The sequence below is a fragment of the Balaenoptera musculus genome, chromosome 2 (assembly GCF_009873245.2).
Source record: "Balaenoptera musculus isolate JJ_BM4_2016_0621 chromosome 2, mBalMus1.pri.v3, whole genome shotgun sequence".
Classification (NCBI taxonomy): Eukaryota; Metazoa; Chordata; class Mammalia; order Artiodactyla; family Balaenopteridae; genus Balaenoptera; species Balaenoptera musculus.
In genome coordinates this window covers 15,842,278-15,863,713 of record NC_045786.1, presented here as the reverse complement: position 1 = coordinate 15,863,713, position 21,436 = coordinate 15,842,278, and the positions used below count along the sequence as shown (strand labels likewise).

Sequence of the window (21,436 nt, the reverse complement as noted above, 5' to 3'; positions counted from 1 at the left end):
CTGTGTTTTACTAATATTTTCACAATGAACTGAGAGATTTATATGAGCTATTTCAACATGAAATGTCATTTTGTTCCGGAAGACATTTGCAGTATATAACTTACACCCTTCTTTTGGGGGGCCTATTCAAAAATATTTCTGTCATTTTGCATTCTTTCCATGTAGTTCTTTCAATAATTTAAAGCTGTGGATACAGGTTGCGCAAACTGCTTGTTATCTTGGCCAACAGTGTTAGTTGAGGAAAATAAAAGCAGTTCAACAAGTTCTACTGAAAGAAAAATGAAAGGATGAATAAAGAAAGATAAATATGTGCAGAAAAAATAATTACATTTCCAAAATTTTATTTTTTCAGTTAGTCCTTCTGGTGCCAGGTAAACACAGACCAAGGGATAAAATACTCAGGTCATTTCCACAGCACAACAGAGAAGAAAGAAGAGGGACTTTGGAGTCAGATGGACCTAGTTCCACCTGGTTCCAATCTCAGTTCTGCTACAAACGATATGCTTCCTTTGAGACTCAGTGTCCACACTGGAAGCATAGTGTTAGCCTGCCTTCTTCACATGGTTGTGAGAATTCAAACGTGATTAAGTAAAGCACCTGGAAAAGTACTTGGCAGGTATTAGGTGTTCAATAAACATAATCCCTTTACTTTCCGTAACATGAATGCCTATTAGATGCTTCTGTTCAGCTTGCCTTGCTTTCCGTCCTTTTGAGAGTTCTGACATGTCTCTAAGCCTTTAGGATTTCAGCTTTTTTTTTTTTTTTCTTGGTTATCAGAAAATAATGAAGGGATCAATAGTGCCATGCACTAAATTCATTACCTAGAAACGCAGGGTTACAGCACTAACACAGGCATTCCTGAGGATAAATTACAGATCATCAGACCTTTTTAATTAAAGTATAAATTTAATTATACTTTCAGCTTGATATAATTCTCAGTGAGTGTGTCCAGAACTCTTAATAGGTTGTCCTTCTCTTTTTTTTTCCCCTTTGGTTTTTGCTGCCCATTTCTCTGTGGGAATTTAGATTAAAGCAACTGCCTGGACTCCACTTCCACCTCACCCAGATGGACTCTGGAGTCTCCCACCTGTGGTTTATTTTAATTAAATCTTATGTGATAGATGTAGGGGTTTTTTTTTTGTTTTTTGTTTTTTTTTGAGAATTCCTGAAGCGTTTACTTGCTCTTTAAAAGTACTTTACAGGCTTACTGAACTTTAATTTACGGTCATATACCAAAGTAATGCAATTGCTGTTGTTAAATTCGTTAATGACACTGGATAAAAAAAGAATAGAATTTGTTAATTCTGCCTCTTTTACAGAAATGTGAACACTAACACTAAGAGCTTATTAGAAATTCTGAGACTCACTGAGAAATCATACAGTTTTCTTTTTTTTAAAGATGATCTGCATTTCCCATTGTTGTATGTGGGTAGCCATTAATTTGTGGTCATAGGGATTGACCCACAATTTATGATTGTTTCTACTTGACATTTTTCTCTATTGTGGCTTAAATTTGGAGCTTACCTGTGGGAGCTATTGGGGCGGAGCCTCAGTGAAAGCAATGGACAATTTAGATACTTGGTGGTTTATCTCTCAGAACCAAGTCCTCAACCTTCCAAGGCCTTGGATACTGATTTAGAGGTTTGCCTTGGTTTGTGGAAAAGTAAGAGTATTACAGACTGCCAAAGAGGTATTTGTTTTTTCCCTTTTATCTATATCTGCTTGAATGTTGGTAATCTTTGAGTTAGAGGGAGGGATATTTGGATTACTTTATAGTACTTTCCAGCTTAGAATTACTATTAGATTGTTAGAGGTTATTTATAGTCTGAGATACACATGGCCAAAGTTCTCTCCCATAGGAGTAGTCTAAGAATATACTATTACTGTTTTATAAGTTTGTGGTAATGTGGGATTCTTTCTTTCATGAAATTTACAAAATAAGCTAACAAACCAAATTCTTATCTTCTCGAGTAATCAGAAAATCCAGCTGATCTTCCTGATTGGAACATACTGATTGATAATAGTTGTATTCATGGAATAGCGAATGTTCTTTATTATAAAATGGTAAAGTGGGGTGGTGAAATAACCAAAGTTGGGCACTTTGATATGATTAAAGCCTTCATTTTATGAAATTACATTTTTTTCTCTACATAATCATACCAGGCTAACAGAGTTAAGAATATTTGTTTGAAAGGACTTTAAAGGAATATGAAGCTTTCTTTTGAGTCCTTTTTTCTAACAGCAGCTTTTTAGGGTCTTTTTGCATGAATTACCCTGTACTTTATGTGTAGCCAACACATGGCATCAACATGCAGAATTGTTCCTGTAACTACTCATTGTTCAAGATGTGGACTTTTATTTAAAAGCTTCAAAAGCTCCTTTGGTCACTGGTGGAAATTTGGCATTTTTCCTTGGAATAGCCAGGAGATAGGACAAACAGAACATGTGGGAGCCAGAAGCTACTATTTCTTATTGCTGTTGAAATACTGTTACTGTTTTTTTCTTATTTTAAACTTTTTCTTTTTTTAATTAATTTATTTTATTTTGTTATTTTGTTATTTTTGGCTGCGTTGGGTCTTCGTTGCTGTGAGCTGGCTTTCTCTAGTTGCGGCGAGTGGAGGCTACTCTTTGTTGCGATGCTCGGGTTTCTCATTGCGGTGGTGTCTCTTGTTGAGCATGGGCTCTAGGCACGCGGGCGTCAGTAGTTGTGGCACGCGGGCTCAGTAGTTGTGGCTCACGGGCTCTAGAGCGTAGGCTCAGCAGTTGTGGTGCACGGGTTTAGCTGCTCGGCGGCATGTGGGATCCTCCTGGACCAGGCCACGAACCTGTGTCCCCTGCATTGGCAGGCAGATTCTTAACCACTGCGCCACCAGGGAAGCCCTGTTACTGTTTTTAATAAATTAGGAAATGTAAAATCTGAAGGAGATTTATGTGGATATTAATATTTTCTCACTCTCATATTTGAGTTACTGTATAAAAGACATATCTCACTTTTAGGACTTCATAATTAAATACAGCAGGACTGGTAACATGAAGCTTCCGCTTTCAATGCCACTTTGTGTGTTTGTCTTTTGTTTTTTTGTATTCCCCAACTCATTTTGCTATTCTAATCCTCTTTAATCAAAAAATTCATAAAATTAAAAAGAAGTGAATAGAGATACCAGGAAAAAGACAGATGAAACGAAAGATAGGTTGGCTCCAAAAATAAAGTTTGTGAGGGCCAGGCTACATTTTTGAATCTAAGTTTTCCAGCAGCCAGTGCAGAGAGAGACATGTGAGAACTCAGTTGGTTCAGATTCAAGGAAGTAAAAAACAAAACAAAAATAGTTCTTCTGAGACTTCTCCCCTCATTGCACACATACCAGTGTAAATGTTCTTTCTCTGATTCAGTGCACACCTATTGCTTCCCTACTCCATGCTCATCATAGCCTTTAATGCTGGGGATATACTAGGGACAATGCAAACACGTTTGCCATAACAAAATATAGAATTTAGTGAGGCATACTGATAGCAGTTCAGTGTGAAGTGCTACAGAGAGTGATAAAAATATAAAATACATATAATATATAATACTATATGTAAATATATATAATATATAATGTAACAATATATAAATTAAACATAAATATATATTATATATAATATATAACATACACATGTATACATATAAACCATATATATAAGTGATAACCCACTTATAACAACTCTCTCAATGAGTTTGAAAAGGCCATATCTTGTAATGTTCCCCAAGTAGAGTGATGAGCTCATAGCAGAGAGAAATTTAGAAAAAAAAGTAATATGCAATGAGGCTTGGAACGGTGCACTCATGATCTGTTCTCTGATTGTTTTGTTTACTCCAATGATAGTATTAGAGCATGAGACAGATTCTAGAGGAAGCAATGGTTTATTGGGGAAAGGTTGAGCAGATATTCTCCCCAGTTGTACATTGTCAAAACACATGAAGATTAATCATTTAGATGAGAAAAACAGATTATATTTTATTGAAGATTGCAAACTTTTACTTAAGCTTGTTCAGATAAAAATAGGCAAAAACATGATAATGAATAGGAGTCGTAAGAATCACTATGGTAATGATGAGGGGGGTGTGTGTGTGAGAGAGAGATGAATGATCCCCCTCGCCTACACTGACTTATTCCACTTGAGTTTTGAGGAGTTACAGATATCTTGTTTCTTTTCCTTTTTTTAAAAAACTTTTTTGTGTTTTACTCTTTTTATTATTCTAGACCTTGAAGATATAACAGGTGTAGCAAATACCAGACAGGGGTCGACATGAAGCAGAGAAGGCAGAGGTAGCTGAGAATTTGGAGAATAACTGAGAAAAGACATGAAGATCTGACCAAAAAGCTCCCTAATAGGGAAGCAAGTGGAACAAAGACCATAGGAAAATTGAGGAAAAAAGCAGAAAATTTGAAGAGTTCCAATGGGAGACAGACCAAAATAAAATGAAACAGAAAAGAGAAATAAAGAAGACATTATTTTGAACTTCTAAATAATGTCCTGTTAATGTCCTTTGCAAAATTTAGTCTCAGAGATTTACTAATTAGTAATTACTAATTGTTCCTAATTACATTCTTCTGTAGAACTGGCCATTCCTCTGGGAATATCACCGGGCCCTGTAGAAACCAAAGAGCAAGATTAGTTATTCACCTACACTCGGTAACTAGTAGTATAAGTCACCTGATATGGTGTCCTTTCTTTTTATAGTAAAATGAATGATTCAGTGTGTGTGTGTGTGTGTGTGTGTGTTTTGGCCGCACCAAGTGGCATGTGGGATCTTAGTTCCCCAACCAGGGATGGAACCCATGCCTGCTACAGTGGAAGCGTGGAGTCTTAAACGCTGGACCTCCAGGGATGTCCCAGATTCAATATTTCTAAAAATATACAAATAATATAAAATCAGAGAATACAATTAAAAACAGTAAAGTAATTTGAGCTTCATTTCTTTTCTTTCCAATTTGCAATTAAAGGAACTGCTTTGTTGGAAGTTTTTTAACCACAGGAAATTCTCTTGAATAAAATGATTCACGGTCTTGCATAGTCACCCTATACATACAACCCAAGTTGTACATGTATATACAACTTAGTGAAAACCGAGGAGAAATAAAAGCAAGCCTTTAATATTAACATTTTATATAACTGCTTTTTAATGAATCAGGCATGAATCAAGACAATAATTTCCTTTAAAATGAAAAGTAGTAAATAAATTTTAAATGGTTGGTATAATTTTAACATACAGCTCTTTTTAATAGAATTTTCTGTGATGGAAGTTTTCCTCTGCTATGTCCACTATGGAAGTCACTAGCTACAAATAGCTATTGAGCACTTAAAATGTGATGAGTGTAACCACGAAAGTGACTTTTTCATTTTGTTTAATTCATTTACATGTAAATAGCCACACTGTTTTCATACCTTTGTCATCATATGCATTATACTTAATTGTTCCTTTTCTTTTCACTCTCTCCCATAAAGCTCTGAGGTCCTTAAGGACACTTAATTCCTTGCACATTTTATAACACAGAGCAGGTCTCTCTTTCTGTGTCTCTTTGAAGGTTTATAGACATTTGCTTTAGCAAGAATGCTGATGGTCCCACTCAAACGTCCTTCTTTTCTTCAATACCTATTAACTGAATACCTACTAAATACAAAGTGCCTTGATATGTTCTAAGAGGAATTCACAATGTGCATTGTGATTCTGAGTTTAAGACTTAGTGTTCCACTGCTAGTGTGTATCACAGTGAGAGCCACGATGTTGGCTAAGTTCCTATCGAAAATCACAGCTGTATTTATAACTTTTGTCCAGTGATTTTACCCTTACCAATATTAAATTTGAAAAGACTCTGGAAAGTTTCTTGGTCTATACCAAACTAAAGAATTCTCCTTAAATCTCTACAATGCCAATTCTGTTTTTAAAAAAGTAAATTAAATATAAGTTCTAAGCTCTTATCTTATTGAATATAGATCCCATTGGTATTTACTCTTAATGCACTATTAAAATAACTTCGCACTGGTAATGTACCGAGCGACAATATGACAGCTTGAAATTCTGATGGGGCTTGCACAGCTCTTGTACAACTAGGTTTAAAGCTCCATTTTGCATATTTACAAGCTTGGAACATGCTGAAACTACAGCAGGGATCTAAAGTTTAATTGCGGTTGAGGAACATACATCCTCCCTTTCCATAGAATTTAATCAAACACTTCTGTTTGACTTTGCGTTTCTTGCTTAAAGGCCTGAGTGTAGGTGAGCTTGGTAGTAAATCTAATATGAAATGGACAGTCAGAAAGAATGCTTTGATCAGGTGGTGGCAATTAAGTAGACATTGAAAAAAAATGTGTAGCACATTGGAACAGAGAATGCTTGATGTTTTGAACAATTTTTTAAAAGAGCATTAAAAATTTTTTTTCAACTTTCCTCTCCACTGAAATTGGTACCAACAGTGAAATAAATGGGATAATAAAGAAATAATATATGTAATAACATCTGTCCACATAACAAAATAAAAGCCCAATGACAAAGGAAAAAAACCAAAACTTTAAAATGTAGTGAAACTGAAAAGGAGTCACTTTGAGTCCAAAGAGAGTGATTTCATTTCTCAGGGGCCTCATCTCTGAATGATACTGTGTTTTTTTTTGAAATCTGCAGCATTAGAACTCTCTATGGCATAATGAGAAGAAGAAAAAATTGCTGTGTGTCTGCACTTGCTTTTGTGGGGTTTTTTTGACATATTTTGTATTGGGTCATCCAACCACTGAGGCAATTAGTTTTCGCCTTGCACAGGGCCCAGTATTTAGTAAATGCTCAGTAAGTATTTGCTGAATAAACGATAGTGCTGAATTCCACATTATAGCTACTGCTATCGGCACCTTAAAATACTCCTCTGTGTTTTCTCCACTACCTAGTTAACCTGTCAGTCGTTTAGATTATGTCATCACTGGTGGTGAGTAGGAACCAAATTGATCAAGTCAAGGCTCCCTAGCCTCAAAAAGAACATTTTCTAGTTGGATTAAATTATTGATGAACAGTATTATATAATCTCCCAAGTTTTTTGATAATGTCACAATGGAGAAGGAATTAATGAAAAGTATTCATAGCAGTTTTCTCTTACCTGAGAAATCAAGTTTTTGAGATAACTTTTTCTTGGATTGAGACATCAAGGAGAATGAATAGTAATACATGGTTTTGTAATTTTTGAGTCAGATATAGAACGTGTATCTCCCCAGATTCATAAGAAGCAATAGTGAAGGTCCTGTAAAACTTCCATGACGGTGTGGACAAATATATGTCCTCACACTTGTCTGAGCAGGATGCTAGTGTCCCAATTCTTTAGATGTCTCTATGGCATGTGTTAAAAATATCAGTTAATGTAGCTACCTTGAGCCTTTTTTTTAAGGAGGGAATACAAAGGCTGGCAGAAGATGTACTTAGCATTTTCTGGGTCTGCATGTTTGGAGGAGAATTAAGAAGTAGTTTGGGATATTTTTAACTATAGAAGAGCTACTGGACACAGGTAAATGGAATATTTATATTATTCAAACACATTTTTCACCAGGTGCAGTTTTGGTATCGTTTGTCTCAGCATTCACATCTCTCGGTTTTTACAAGAACATCACTGGATGGGGATTTGCAGAAGCAAGGTGATCTAATTGGAATCTCCAAATCTCAGTGGAGACAAGCAAAAATCGATCTGTTGGCGAAGGCTGGAGAATCTACTCTGCCTTTTCAGGTAAGCACGTAAGAAATTAATACAACTGAGCAGAAGATGCTTATTTAATGCTGATCTTTCCAGATAATAATATAGTACATATATCCCATAAATGTATCTGATATTAATAAAGCAAACATTCACAATCAGGTATGAGTAGAGAGGTTATCTTGATTAATTGCTCAAGACTTACTTGTGGAAGCATAGCAAAAATGGAGATAAGAATTGAATAGGATGGCGGAGAGAAGAGTAATTTAACGGGAAAATATTTGTTTTCTTAAGTGAGGATGGTGGATTATATGAGGTAGTGAAAAAAATCTGGGCTGCACTCATATTTTAATCCTATTGCCTTATTTTCTGCTGTCCATTAATGCTGAGAATTTTATCACACTTTTATGTCATTTACTTTGTTAATAATGAAAGAAGGAAACTGTAGCTTATCAAATGGGTGCACCAGCTTCCACCCTCCTGGACATGACTCCCTTCTAGATGATGTTTGAAAAGAGCTAGTTTAGAAACTAGATTAGATGGTGGAACATAGTGGAACACTCACTGCCTTAGGAGTCACGTAGTCTGAGTTCCCATCTCTGCTCACCCCATGGGTTGTTAAGTGATTGTGTACATTACATCTTTGAGCTTCAAATTTTCCAATCTGTGAAAACCACAGTGATAATAAAAGCAGTGCTTGAGAGGAATCTGAATTAAAGAGAATGTAGCTAAAATGGTAGCTATGAACATGAGCTCTGGAGCCTGGGGTTCAAACCCATGTGTCCAGTCAGAGGGAAGTTGCTTAATCCTTCCGTGCTTCTGATTCTTCCTCTGTAAATGGGGGTGGGGAAGTAAGAACATTGTTGGGGTGTTAGGAGCCTCTGAAAAATAACACACCTCATCTGATACTCATTTCCAAACTGAGGTAAATATAGAAATCCAACAGAGAGAGCACAAGATATTTTGGAGAAGATGTATTTAAAATAATACCTCACCTCAGAACGAACAGCTCCACCCAGAGAACAACAGACTGCTAGAGAATACAGGACTCATCCTTTGGGGAAAACCTTTTGCCATGAGTGATTATGATGTGTGAGTGTTATTTTATGGGTTGGAATACATGTCCCCCTCTGGTGGAGGACGTTGATAATGGAGGAGGCTATTGGACGCCTGGGGGCAGGAGGTGTGTGGGAACCCTCTGTACCTTCCTCTCAGTTGTGCAGCGAACCTAAACCTGCTCTAAAAGTCCTAATAAAAAAACAAAAGACAAAACCCAGAATGTCCTTTGTTAGAACTGGCTATTTGAGAAATATTATGAGTTGAAGCTTGTGCCATTCTTTCCTGGCCTCATTAACCTACCATCGTTATTGAAGAGTTTCGGCACTGGGTTTTTTTTTTTTTTTTTTCCTGTTTAATATTTCTTCTTTTGGGGTTTTTGTCTTGCTTTGTTTTGAGGTGCAAATTGAGACTGCTGTTTATTATCTGGGGGCATATTAACTAGTTTTGAAATTGACCAGTGGTTTGATGGAATTTTGTAATTTGGTATCCACAGATTGGTGATGTTTTCTGTCTTCACTCCCCTCCGTGCTGGATCAGCACCACGTGTTGGCTTTTCTCTCTCCTACCTGGGGGCTCCCAGTCAGCACCAATCGGCCTCTTTTTCTTCTTCTTTTTTTTTAATGTATTTCTGTGGCCGCACCATGCGGCATGTGGGATCTTAGTTCCCCGACCAGGGATCGAACCTGTGCCCCCTGCAGTGGAAGCGTGGAGCCTTAACCACTGGACTGCCAGGGAATTCCCAGCCTCTGCTTAATTGTGCTGGCTTTTTGAGGGGAATGAATTGTCCTGGGTTCTTGCTAAGCCTCAGCCATGTTTAACTCAGCCCGAGAAGGTAAGGATTTTTAGCGTGCACCTCTGTTCCTTCTTATGTAATCCTGTTACTTGGCCGAAGTACAGGCTTGTTTTAGAAACTACAGTTCAGTGAAAAGAAAAATAAGAACTGTTCTCTCAGATGTCACTATTCAGAAGGCCATTCATTACAAGTCCACAGTCTCTAATCAGCAATTTGGAAAATTAAAATTTGGAAAGCAATAAGCTTTTGAAAAACAAATTTAGAGGTAAAATTTCTCCTGACCTGAACCAGTGTTAGGCAGTTCATTTAGTGATGTGTTTGATGATAAAGTGCTGCCCCCAGTCTCCCTGAGGGTATCAAGTAATATACATGATACATTTTAGATGAACATCCTCAACTCTGAACTATTCAGATTTCAAAACCCAGCTGGACTCAAAGACTTTGGCGAAGGAATTTGGAGCCTGTGTTAACATTCTGGTATGAATAAGTCCAGATTTTATACACATACACACGCATACAAGATACATAAATACACACAGTCACACACAGATACATATACAGGGTTTTATTTAATACATTAATATTACTTAGATATATTATTAAATCTTTCAAACAAATAGAAAATATATAGAGAGGCAAATACCCATGTACTCACACCTCAGAATGAACTAATATGAACATTTTGTTTGCTTATAATGTTGATAGGTTTGCTTCTAAAGATGCAGCTTTTGTCCTCTTGGTACCCTTTTCTATTCCATTTCTTGTCCTTTACTGGAAAAAAAAATTCTAATATGTTGTTTTTAACCTGATTTTTCTAAGTCTATTTTCATAACTATGGAAATATGCATGAGGATTCTAGCTAGGTGCAGTTCTACTTCATTCTTTTATCAATAGCAAATGGAAAAGAGATTATACCCACAAATAGTCAGTCTAGCTTTTAAATATTCAAATATTTAAAGTTTATCTTCTTGGAAACAGGCTCCTTTGGCACGTTAAATTTAGTGGACTGAATTACTTAAGGGTGACCTTTGTCATTGCCTGGTCATCAGTTCAATGTGACTAAACTCTGAACATGTATTTATATGGCGTCATCCTATATAAACATTGGAAAGGAGAAAGGCATAGGACTGTATGACCTCTCTGTTCGTTCTCTTGTAGCCATGAAATTCAGATTCATTGTGGTCCTTTTATGTTTCTTGTACACATCACAACAGAATGCAAATTGCTCTGAGTTCCTTAGGAAATCAGCACCCCTGGTTAGGTAGGGCTTTCATTTTTCCTAGTGGAAAAGGATTAGGCTTACTGTTTATTTTGTATGAACAGCAAATTAACAACATTTCAATATTCTCTCCATTTCCTGTGCAGTTTTTATTGGAAGAATGTAAGTCAAGTAGTTAATAGAATTTTTTCAATCTGTTTTAACTGGGCCTACTCATTTTATATGTTCAGCTTTTTACACAAATATTTTCATTTAATTTACAGTTTCTTTTTTCCTAACTGCTCTTCTTAATTTCATATCTAGAGGTAGTACTTTTTCTGAATACTGTCCATTGATTTCCAGTTGATCTACTGTCTTTGAGTTTGCTACTAAAGTATAATTGTGTCATATTTCAGATTTCATTTAAAAATGACCCTTTTGTGAAATTTTCCACAATGATTGATACCATGTTCGCTCTTGATCAGAGTCAATGGGATAGATCAATAACAATTTCCTGATATTATTTGAAGATTCAGTGAAGGGTAAGATTTATAATACAAAGTAAAAGCTGGTCTAGTCTCTGTAATGTTGCTCTGTCCTCAGCCTTCTTAACCTAGGGCTTCATTAAATCTTGTTTTGCCAGGTAGCTCTGTTCTGCAGTATCTGCTAAAGACCAGTTATCTCTTTATTTCATGATAGTGATATAGTACAGCAAAGTCATCCATGGCTCAGGTCACACATTTTTTGTGCTAGATATGTGACCTTCAACCAATAACTTCAACTCTCTAAGCTTCTGTTTCCTTTGCTTTAAAATGTGGAAGAAAATAACACCATCTTCACAGTGTTAAAATAAGTGAACGTGCCTGGCATGCAGTAAGCTCTAAATAAAAGTTTGCTGTTGATCTTATTTTTAATACCACCATCATTTATGAAAAATTACTATAGTCGAATTTTTCTTTACTGCTTCTTACTATATTCCTATTGTCTCCATTTCCTCTTAGATTCTTATTTATTCATTCTCATTATTCTTTTTTAAAGCAAGATATCAAAGAACCAAAATTTAAATATGCTAGTTGAGTATTTCTCTGGAAAAGTTTCTTTCTGTTTTGCAGATCTAAAAAGTAATCACTTGATTATAAACAATATTTAGACGTTGCTGTGCTTCCTGAAAGAAAAACAAGAAGTGATTCTGTTCTCTCAGGGAGTAATATAATATAATTGGATAAGACAAAAATCAGCAAGATCCTAAAAAATAGTTTTAGAAGGAAAGATATTTACATATAATTTGAAATTTTAACTCTCAAATTACCTTGAGAAACTTATAAAATGAGGTTTTCACTCTGCCTTTGTCAATGATTGAAACATTTCTTCTGAGCAACCTCTGGCTCACATACCAATTATTAACTGATACTGTAGTTCCCAAAGGGAACTGCCTTTGGTGACAAATCGAACGATCAGCTTGGTTAAAGCAAGTAATACAAAATAGGAACAGTGAAGATGATTTTGGAATAATCAGGTGATATTATTTACAGATATGAGATATATTTTTTTTAAAGGAAGTAACATTACTCTCTGTTTAAAGGTGGAAAATTTTAATTAATGGTCAAATTATAATCGTTCATTACATGGTCCTGAATTTAATTATATAGAAGTAAGCAAGCAGACATGTAGATGACCTAATATCATCTTTATTTTGCTCTGGGAGTTGTTTTATACTTACATTTTAATATGAAGATATAAAAGAGCCTAGTGGTTTTCTTCGGACAAAATGAGGTAACCATATTTTAAAGACCTATCCCATCATTCAGCTCATCCCAGGGCGCACCCACTCCATTCAAAGAATAGGAGCATGAAAAAAAAAAAAAAAAAAAAAGAATAGGAGCATGTACTTCTCCTGGGACACAGAAGTGCCCCAAACAAACATTCTGTCTTTTTCCGGCTTTCCTTTGAGTAGTGTAGTCCTTCAAATATGGTTGTCATAACTACCTGTCTAATGAGTTTGAAGAATTAAACATCTGTATTTTAATTGACTTCAATGTAGGACATACTACAATAATGAATAAAAAAAAATCTTCCAAATTAAAGCTGTCCAAATACATTACAATAACTTAATGATGTTAAGCATAATTTATTTCTCACAATGCTTGTATACATTTCATCAAAGTCCTTCTTTAAAATCTATTACTATTTTCTGCCTCTTGTATGAAGGCCAAATTTCTTGGCTAAGACTCTACAGAAACCAGATCTAATCAGAATTTAAAAAATCATTAAAATTATATACATCTCATTATAAAGTATCAAAAATTTCAAATAAAGAAATAGTCCCTCCTGAGCATTGTTACCTTCCATCATAGTCTGTATCTTCAGGTACCTATAACACTAGTTTATTTTTACCTCTAGACCCTTTTCTATTTAATTAATATGTATGTATGTACCACATATATCTAGAAATCTGAACCATGTGTATTTTTAGCCTAAGTAGTACCATACTATAAATTTTTTCTGTAATTTAATTTTTACTCAGAAACTTATGTTGAAGGTCTTTCCATATTAGCATACAGAGAGAGATTTTTTTTTAACTGGCTCAGTAGTCCATGATCTATATCACCATTTATTTATTGATTCACATTTGAGTTGTTCTGATTCATTTGCTATCAAAACCGACATTAAAGCAAACATTCCTGCCCAGGTCTTCATATGTGTGCCTATGAGTGTCTCTCTAAGGTAAACCCTGAGGATGGGCTTAATTTTTGTAGTCTATGCTATTTATCTTTTTAATAGATGTCATCAAATTGCTGTCCAGTTGGGTTGCACCAATTCATGTGATCAGTCCTCTTCTCTTAACAAATATTTAGGCAATAATTCATTTAGGCAAAAAATCCTATACTCCTACCATAGGGGAGGAAATAGTTTTTCTTGACCCTCTTAGAGTACCTGACTGGGTCTCAAAATTAAACTGATAAAGCAGATTAACAGGAGAAAAGCATATAAAGTTATTTAATGTTAGTTTTATCTGACATGGGAGCCTTCATAAGGAAATGAAGACCTGAAGAAATAGTTAAACCTGAGTGTTTTTGTGAGAGGTTTGATGAAGAGTGGATAGTTGTAGAAAGGTACGATAGGGCAAAGATATGAGCCCAGTGTAATAAACTGGGGAACTTAGCTAGGCCTCTTTGTTCAGCTTCTCTGTGTCCTTTTGTCTTCAGAGATAAGGATATCGCTGGCATAGGGAGGGCTCCTCTCACATGAGGGTTTGATCTGCTTTAGAGGAAAGGTCAAAAAGTCCATCCTGCACATACCATTTCTCAAATTCCTTTGGCTAGAAATATTCCATATGCTGCATAGGTGCCCTATTTTGGGACAGCATGTCCTAAACCCCATCATCCTACAATGCCCAAAGTTTTCTAAATATGCTCTACATGTTCACATTTCCTTTTTTTTTCTTGTTATGTTACCAGTTTCTCATGGTAACAGAATATTAGGCAACAATTAAAACTGAAGTTTAACATTACCCCTTTGCTAAATTTTTTTTTTTTCAAATTCTATCTCATATTCTTGACAGAAATAATGAAGTGCTTTTCTTTGATTTTTAGTATCTTGTATTTCTCTCTTATATAGTACTTATGGTATAGCTTAGTTGTTAATGTATCATATCAAGTAAATTGTAAGATCTTTGAGACCAGAGATCCTCCCTGACTACGTGGAGATGCACTTACTAGGCGTGTCCTGGTCTAGTGGTCCTGCTATGCATCCTTAAGACTCTGGATATAAATTCATCCTTCCTTCCTTCCTGCCTTCCTGCCTTCCTGCCTGCCTTCCTTCCTTCCTTCCTTCCTTCCATGGTGGAGTAACAACATAATAATGTGAGTGATTAACAAGAAAGAAAACAAATTATACCAGTCATTATTTAGAATGTTAGAATAAATTAAACTTAAATAGGTGCCTCCAAGTGCTTTAGCATATGAATGTTATTAACCACTGTATGTGGTTATTTACCTCACTAAGTAGGTTTCCATATATGTATATATAATATATATATAAGTATTTAAATGTTCTGATACAGAAATGAATCGTTGCCTTCAGCCAACCTGTTATAAATGAATTCATATTTCAATTAAACTGAGTTGTGAACCACACAGTTGATTACCCCAAAGAGCTCATTTTAAATGCTTATGACTCTTAATGGCTCCAATGGGAAGGCAGCCTTCAGTCATGATGAATGTTACAACTTCTAATTGAAACAAGGTTACCTAAGATATTAGGGTTACCTAAGGTGCTGTCAAAGCAGTTATGACTTTATAAATTCCTAATTTGAATGTTCTGGTCAAACAATTTTCTAAAATTAGTTTGGAAGTTTGGGACAGATACAAATGAGCTTCTCTACACCAAAAAGTATGATTGTAATAAATTTACTTTTGTTAAAAAATGGTTAAAGAAGACAATTTAGGTGGTACAAACAAGGTTTATTCAGCACTTCATGAAGCAGACAGTCTCTATTTGGAGAACTGTAAAATGGGGTGGAAGGCAGGAAGCTTTATAGGGTAAAGAATAAAGAATAAGAAAGAGTAAAACAGAAAATATCGAGTTGACTGGGACCATATAGTCAACCTTGTTTAGGGTGAGAAGGAACAAGGAAATATAGAGCCCAGAGTTGGTTTGAAGTTGGGGAATTGACTGCTGAATATACTGTTTCTGGTCAAGGGGAGCATTAAAGGGGCATGAAAGTTATCTAAGTTTTGGTTTGCTGTCATGGCATCCAGGGCAGGAATGGCTCTATTTTGGGCCTAGAAAGTTATTTCAAGACTTTTATAGTATATTTTTAATAATTTATCTTTCTGTAATTATAGTTAATTTTAGAAGCTACTGTTTTATCATCACATGCTACCGTTGCTTTAGATGACATCAGTGTATCCCAGGAATGTGAAATTTCATATAAGACACTTCCAAGTACTAGCGTTCAAAGCAAAGGTAAGTTTTTTTCTTGTGGTTGCTGCAGTTTTGAACATTAAAATAATTAGTTTTCCTTGATATAAAAATATAAAATATATTAGAATCCTTCAATAATATAGTTCACTAATGCCTAATACCAAGATGTGGATTATATCACGTGTCCCTGAAAACTAAAGCATATTTTTTTACCTTTTTAAAATATATTTTTACCTTTTTAAAAAAATATGTTATATCACAATCTAGGCCTTAGGCTCTCTTCTAATAACATTCTACATTTGTGGCTAAAATTGTCACATACAGATTTTTTTTAAATTATAAAAGTTATGAATTTAAAATATTTTGCATGTTTTAAAACACCGCTATAAAAATTCAATTGTATTTTAATTTTGTTTGACACTTCAAGTGAATATGTAATTAAATTCATGTTTCAGAATCACTCAGGAGTTCAAAAAGATTATCATGGTTGAAAAAGTGACTTAAGACCAATGAAAAATTTCAAATTTGACCCTAAAATTCTGTGTTTAAATTCAGAACATAATATTTTCAAGAAACAGATGGAGTTTGGCTAATTCTCTGACTAAATATTTTGTAGAGAATTTCAGTTAAGAGACAGGTATATTGTCATAAAAATGATCCCAAATAGTAGAATAGGCATTTTTGAAAATCTAACCGTAGTTTAGGTTCTGAGAGTGTGTTGAAGTGGTATACATTGTGCCTGCAGTTACTTTGTTATTTTAATACTAACTGATGTTTCTTTCTGACCACCCCTACAGTCAGGTCTCAATTAACAAATAGAAATAAATATTAAAAATGTTGCCTGAAAACTGAAACACTTCATTTTTCTTACTCTCCATACATGAAAAATAACTGCATGTGGACATCAGGCATGTCATACATTCTGAAGTTATGTTTCCTTAAACAACATATTTAGTGAGAGGAAAAGCTGCATTCTTAACAAGAGCTAAATGCACTCACTAATCAAGGATGATATAGGAGAATCAATTCTGGATTGAGATCCGAGTTAAAGAATTTTTAAAAGTCCTTTATTAAAGACCATCTTTCATTGGTAAGGCTGTATATTCTATGTCCGAACTCTGTATTGTGTTAACATGCATTTACATTACTCAGAATGTGTGTCCTGAATTTATAATAAACCTTTCTAAGCTCTGTGTATGTGAGTTGTTTTGATAGACATTAAAGAATGCAAAGCTGCAGATTTAATGATTAATGAGTTTTGGAGGGTTAACCAGAATTACTTATTTCTGTTAATTAATTAAACATTTTCATTCTTCTAATCATATACTGCATCACCAGAATTGGAATAGTAGGAAGGCATTAGAGTTGACATTGAGGAGAATGTATTTGGAAGCAGAAGTGTGGTTAAATATTTTAAATTATCACTAAAATTAACCTTAGCGGAAGGCTCTGAGAATACTCGATCTCACATACAGAGAATTATTTTCATAAATTAACTCAAAACTCATTTATGTGTGCATCAATCTGAACACCAGCTCAGTTGGTTAGAGCATAATTCTCATTAGACCAAACTTACATGAATTATTCCTGAAAGACCAATGATTTTACACAAAGGAAAAAAAAAACTTTCTCACCATTTTTGTAAATTTATCCAATAGGCAATTATAGAATCTCCTTCATTGAATTTAGTATTATTACCAGCCAGGAGTTTAGGGACGGGAGTGGAAGGGGACTTATCACGTCCCACTGATAGGGACTTATGTTATATTAATGGCCAGAGGTTTATTGAGATCCTCCTGTGCTTGCCATTTTTAGCATATTTAAAAACTAGTGTTCATGAAACAATTATGCATCCCATTTATGTTGGAGAAAAAAAGATGTTTTATTCTCTCGATCTCTTAATTTTGAAGCTGGATTTGGGCCACATGAAGATGCAGGCTGTATTTCATCCAGCAAGCTCTCTGATTTTACATCTGACTGCCCAGATGGAGCAGATGAAGCCAATTGTGGTGAGTGAAAGTCCTGACTGACTGGACTAAGATTTGTGTGTGCATATTTACTCTCTGAATGTAAAGTGCATGTTACTTAAGTGAGTGTTGTTTAAATAAGAATGTTTCTTTTTTTGTTATTAAATTTTAAAAATATTTTTATTGAGGTATAATTGATGTATAACATTATATTGGTTTCAGATGTACAACATAATGATCTAATATTTGTATATAATGAAAAATAACCATGAAAATAAGTCTAGTTAACACCCATCACCATACATAGTTACAAATTGTTTTCTTGTGATAAGAACTTTTAAAATTTACTCTCTTAACTTTCAAATATGCAATACAATATTATTAATTATAGTTGCCATGCTATAAATTACATCCTCATGACTTACTTGCTTATTTTATAACTAGAATATACCTTTGTACCTTTTGACCCCCTTCACCCATTTTGCCCCTACCCCCTAATTCCCTGCCTCTGGCAATCACCAATCTGTCCTCTGAACTAGGACCTTGGTTTTTTGTTATTGTTTTTTGTTAGTTTGTTTGTTTTTTAGAGTCCACATGTAAGTGAAATCATATGGTATTTGTCTTTCTCTGTCAGACTTATTTCAGTTAGCCTAATGCCCTGAAGGTCCATCTGTGCTGTCACAAATTGCAAGATTCTCTTCTGTTTTATGGCTGAATATTATTCCAATGTGTATATGTACCACTTTTTCTTGGTTATTGTAAATAATGCCGCAGTGAACATGGGGGTGCATATATCCTTTCGAGTTAGTGTTTTTGTTTTCTTCAGATAAATTCCCATCTTTTGTGTTCCAAGGACTCAATTCTGGTGTAGGGAGGGGTGTTCCCCACACCAGATAGTGCTCAGGACATCAGTTGGGTGTCCCACAGTTTAACTCAGTTCTGACACTATCTACCCAGAGATGCCATCAAGTTCTACAGGTTAAGGTTCAGTCCTACGAGGCTGCCTCCCCTCTTCTTCCACTTACTTCGGATGATGGTCTCAAGCCCAGGTTGTTACTGTTCTTCTGATTGACTGGCTATAAGTCAGAGGTTCCCAAGACTCCTTCCTTGGGTTTGATTAATTTGCTAGGGCAGCTCACAGAACTCAGAGAAACATTTTACTTACTAGATCACCCATTTATTGTAAAAGAATATAGCTCAGGAACAGTTAGCTGGAAGAGAAACATAGGGCAAAGTATGGGGAAAGGACGAGGAGCTTCCTTGTCCTCTCCAGGTGCCACTCTCCCAGCACCTCCACATGTTCACCAACCCAGAAACTCTCCAGGCTCTGTCCTTTGGGTTTTCATGGAGGCTTCATTTCACAGGTATGATTGATTAAATCATTGGCCATTGATTCAACTTCCAGCCCATCTCCTCTCCCCAGAAGTCAGGGGTAGGACTGAAATTTCCAACCCTCTAATCATATAGTTGGCTCCATTGGCAACCAGCCTCCATCTTTAGATACTGTCCAAAGTCACCCCATTAGCATAACAAAAGACAACTTTTTCACGCATAACACCTCGGAAATTTCAAGGGTTTTAGGAAGTCTGGGTCAGAAACAGGGATGAAACTGTTTGATGTAATCCCGCTTATGTTTGCTTTTGTTGACTCAGCTTTTGGTGTCAAATCCAAAAATCATTGCCAAGACTGATGTCAAGGAGCTTCTTACCTATGTTTTCTTGTAGAGTTTTTATGGTTTCAGGTCTTATGTTCAAGTCGTTAATCCCTTTCAAGTTAATTTTTGTGTATGGTGTAAGATAGTGGTCCACTTTCATTTTATTTGCATGTGGCTGTGCAGTGTTCCCAACACCATTTATTGAAGAGACTATCCTTTCCCCGCTGTATATTCTTGCCTCCTTTATTGAAAATTAATTGATCGTATATGGGTTGGTTTACTTCTGGGCTCTCCATTCTGTTCCATTGATCTATGTTTGTTTTTATGCCAATAACATACTGTTTTAATTACTATAGCTTTGTAATATAGTTTGAAATCAGGGTGCAAGATGCCTCCATGTTTGTTCTTCTTTCTCAAGATTGCTTTGGATATTTGGGGTCTTTTGTGGTTCCATAAAAATTTTAGGATAGTTTGTTCTATTTTTGTGAAAAATTCCCTTGGAATATTGGCAGGGATTGCATTAAATCTGTAGATTGCCTGGGGTAGTATGGGCATTATAACAATATTAATTCTTACCATCCATGAGCATGGAATATTGTTCCATTTATTTGTGTCTTCTTCCATTTCTTTCATCAATGTCTTATAGTTTTTAGTGCCCAGGTTTTTCACCTCCTTGGTTAAATTGATTTCTAGATGTTTTGTGTTTTTTGATGCAATTATAAGTGGTATTCATTTCTTAATTTATCTCTCATACTTCATTACTGATGTATAGAAAGGCAATAGATTTTTGTATATTGCTTTTGTATCCTGCAACAATACTAATTCATTGATTGGTTCTAGCAGTTTTTTTGGGAATCTTTAGGGTTTTCTATATATAAAATCATGTCATCTGCAAATAGTGATAGTTTTACTTCTTTGTTTCTGATTTTGATGCTCTTTTATTTTATTTTAATTTTATTTTTCTTGCCTAAATGTTGTGGCTAGGACTTCCAATACTATGTTAAATAAAAATGATGAGAGTGGGCATCCTCGTCCTGTGCTTGATCTTAGAGGAAAAACTTTCAGCTTTTCATCATTGATTGTGATGTTGGTTGTGGGCTTGTCATATATGGCCTTTATTATGTTGAGATACATTCCCTTAATACCCACTTTGTTGAGAGTGTTTGTCATAAATGGATGTTGAATTTTGTCAAGTGCTTTTTCTGCATCTATTGATATGATGATCATATGATTTTTATCCTTCATTTTGTTAATATGATGTATCACATTCACTGATGTTGAATTATCCTTGCATCCCTGAAATGAACCACTCTTGATGATAGTGTATGATTCTTTTAAGGTGCTCTTGAATTTGGTTTGCTAATATTTTATTGAGGTGTTTGATGAACATCTCTGTTCATCAGGAATATTAGCCTGTAATTTTTCATCTTGTGGCATCCTCTTCTGGTTTTGGTATCAGGGTAATGTTGGCCTTGAAAATGTGTTTGGAAGTGTTCTTCCATTTTTTGAAGAGTTTAAGGATTGGTATTATTTCTCCTTTAAACGTTTGGTAGAAAAAAATTTTTTGGTAGAATTCTTCAGTGAGGTCTTCTGGTCCTGGACTTTTGTTTGTTGGGAGGTTTTTGATTATTGATTCAGTCTCCTTACTCATAGTTGTCTATTTAGATTTTCTGTTTCTTCATAATTCAGTCTTGTCAGGTTGTGTGTTTCTAGGAATTTATCTATTCTAGGTTTTCCAATTTATTGGTGTATAATTGTTCTAGTAGTCTCTTATAAGTCTTTGTATTTCTGTGTTATCAGTTGTAATGCCCCTCTTTTATTTCTGATTTTATTTATTTGAGCCCTCTCTTTTTCTTTGTTAGTCTAGCTAACAATTTGTCAATTTTGTTTATCTTTTCAAAGAAATAGCTCTTAGTTTCATCGATCTTTTCTATTGCCTTTTAATCTCTATACCATTTATTTCAACTCTGATCTTTGTTATTTCCTTCCTTTCACTAGCTTTGGGCTATGTTCTTTTTCTAGTTCCTTGAGTTGTAAAGTTAGGTCATTTGAGGTTTTTCTTGTTTCTTGAGATAGGCATTTATCCCTATGAATTTCCCTCTTAGAACTTTTGTCTCATCCCAGAAG

The 21,436-nt window shown here is 35.1% G+C and overlaps 1 protein-coding gene across 1 annotated transcript in view; it reads left to right on the top strand.

Moving 5' to 3' along the window:
* MALRD1 (MAM and LDL receptor class A domain containing 1) overlaps positions 1-21,436 on the top strand; it is a 612,855-nt gene that overhangs the window by 99,041 nt on the left and 492,378 nt on the right. Inside the window, exons 13-14 of the mRNA XM_036841268.1 lie at positions 7,572-7,745; positions 15,610-15,730. Of these exons, the coding sequence (XP_036697163.1) occupies positions 7,572-7,745; positions 15,610-15,730 (295 nt within the window). The remainder of the gene's footprint in view (positions 1-7,571; positions 7,746-15,609; positions 15,731-21,436) is intronic.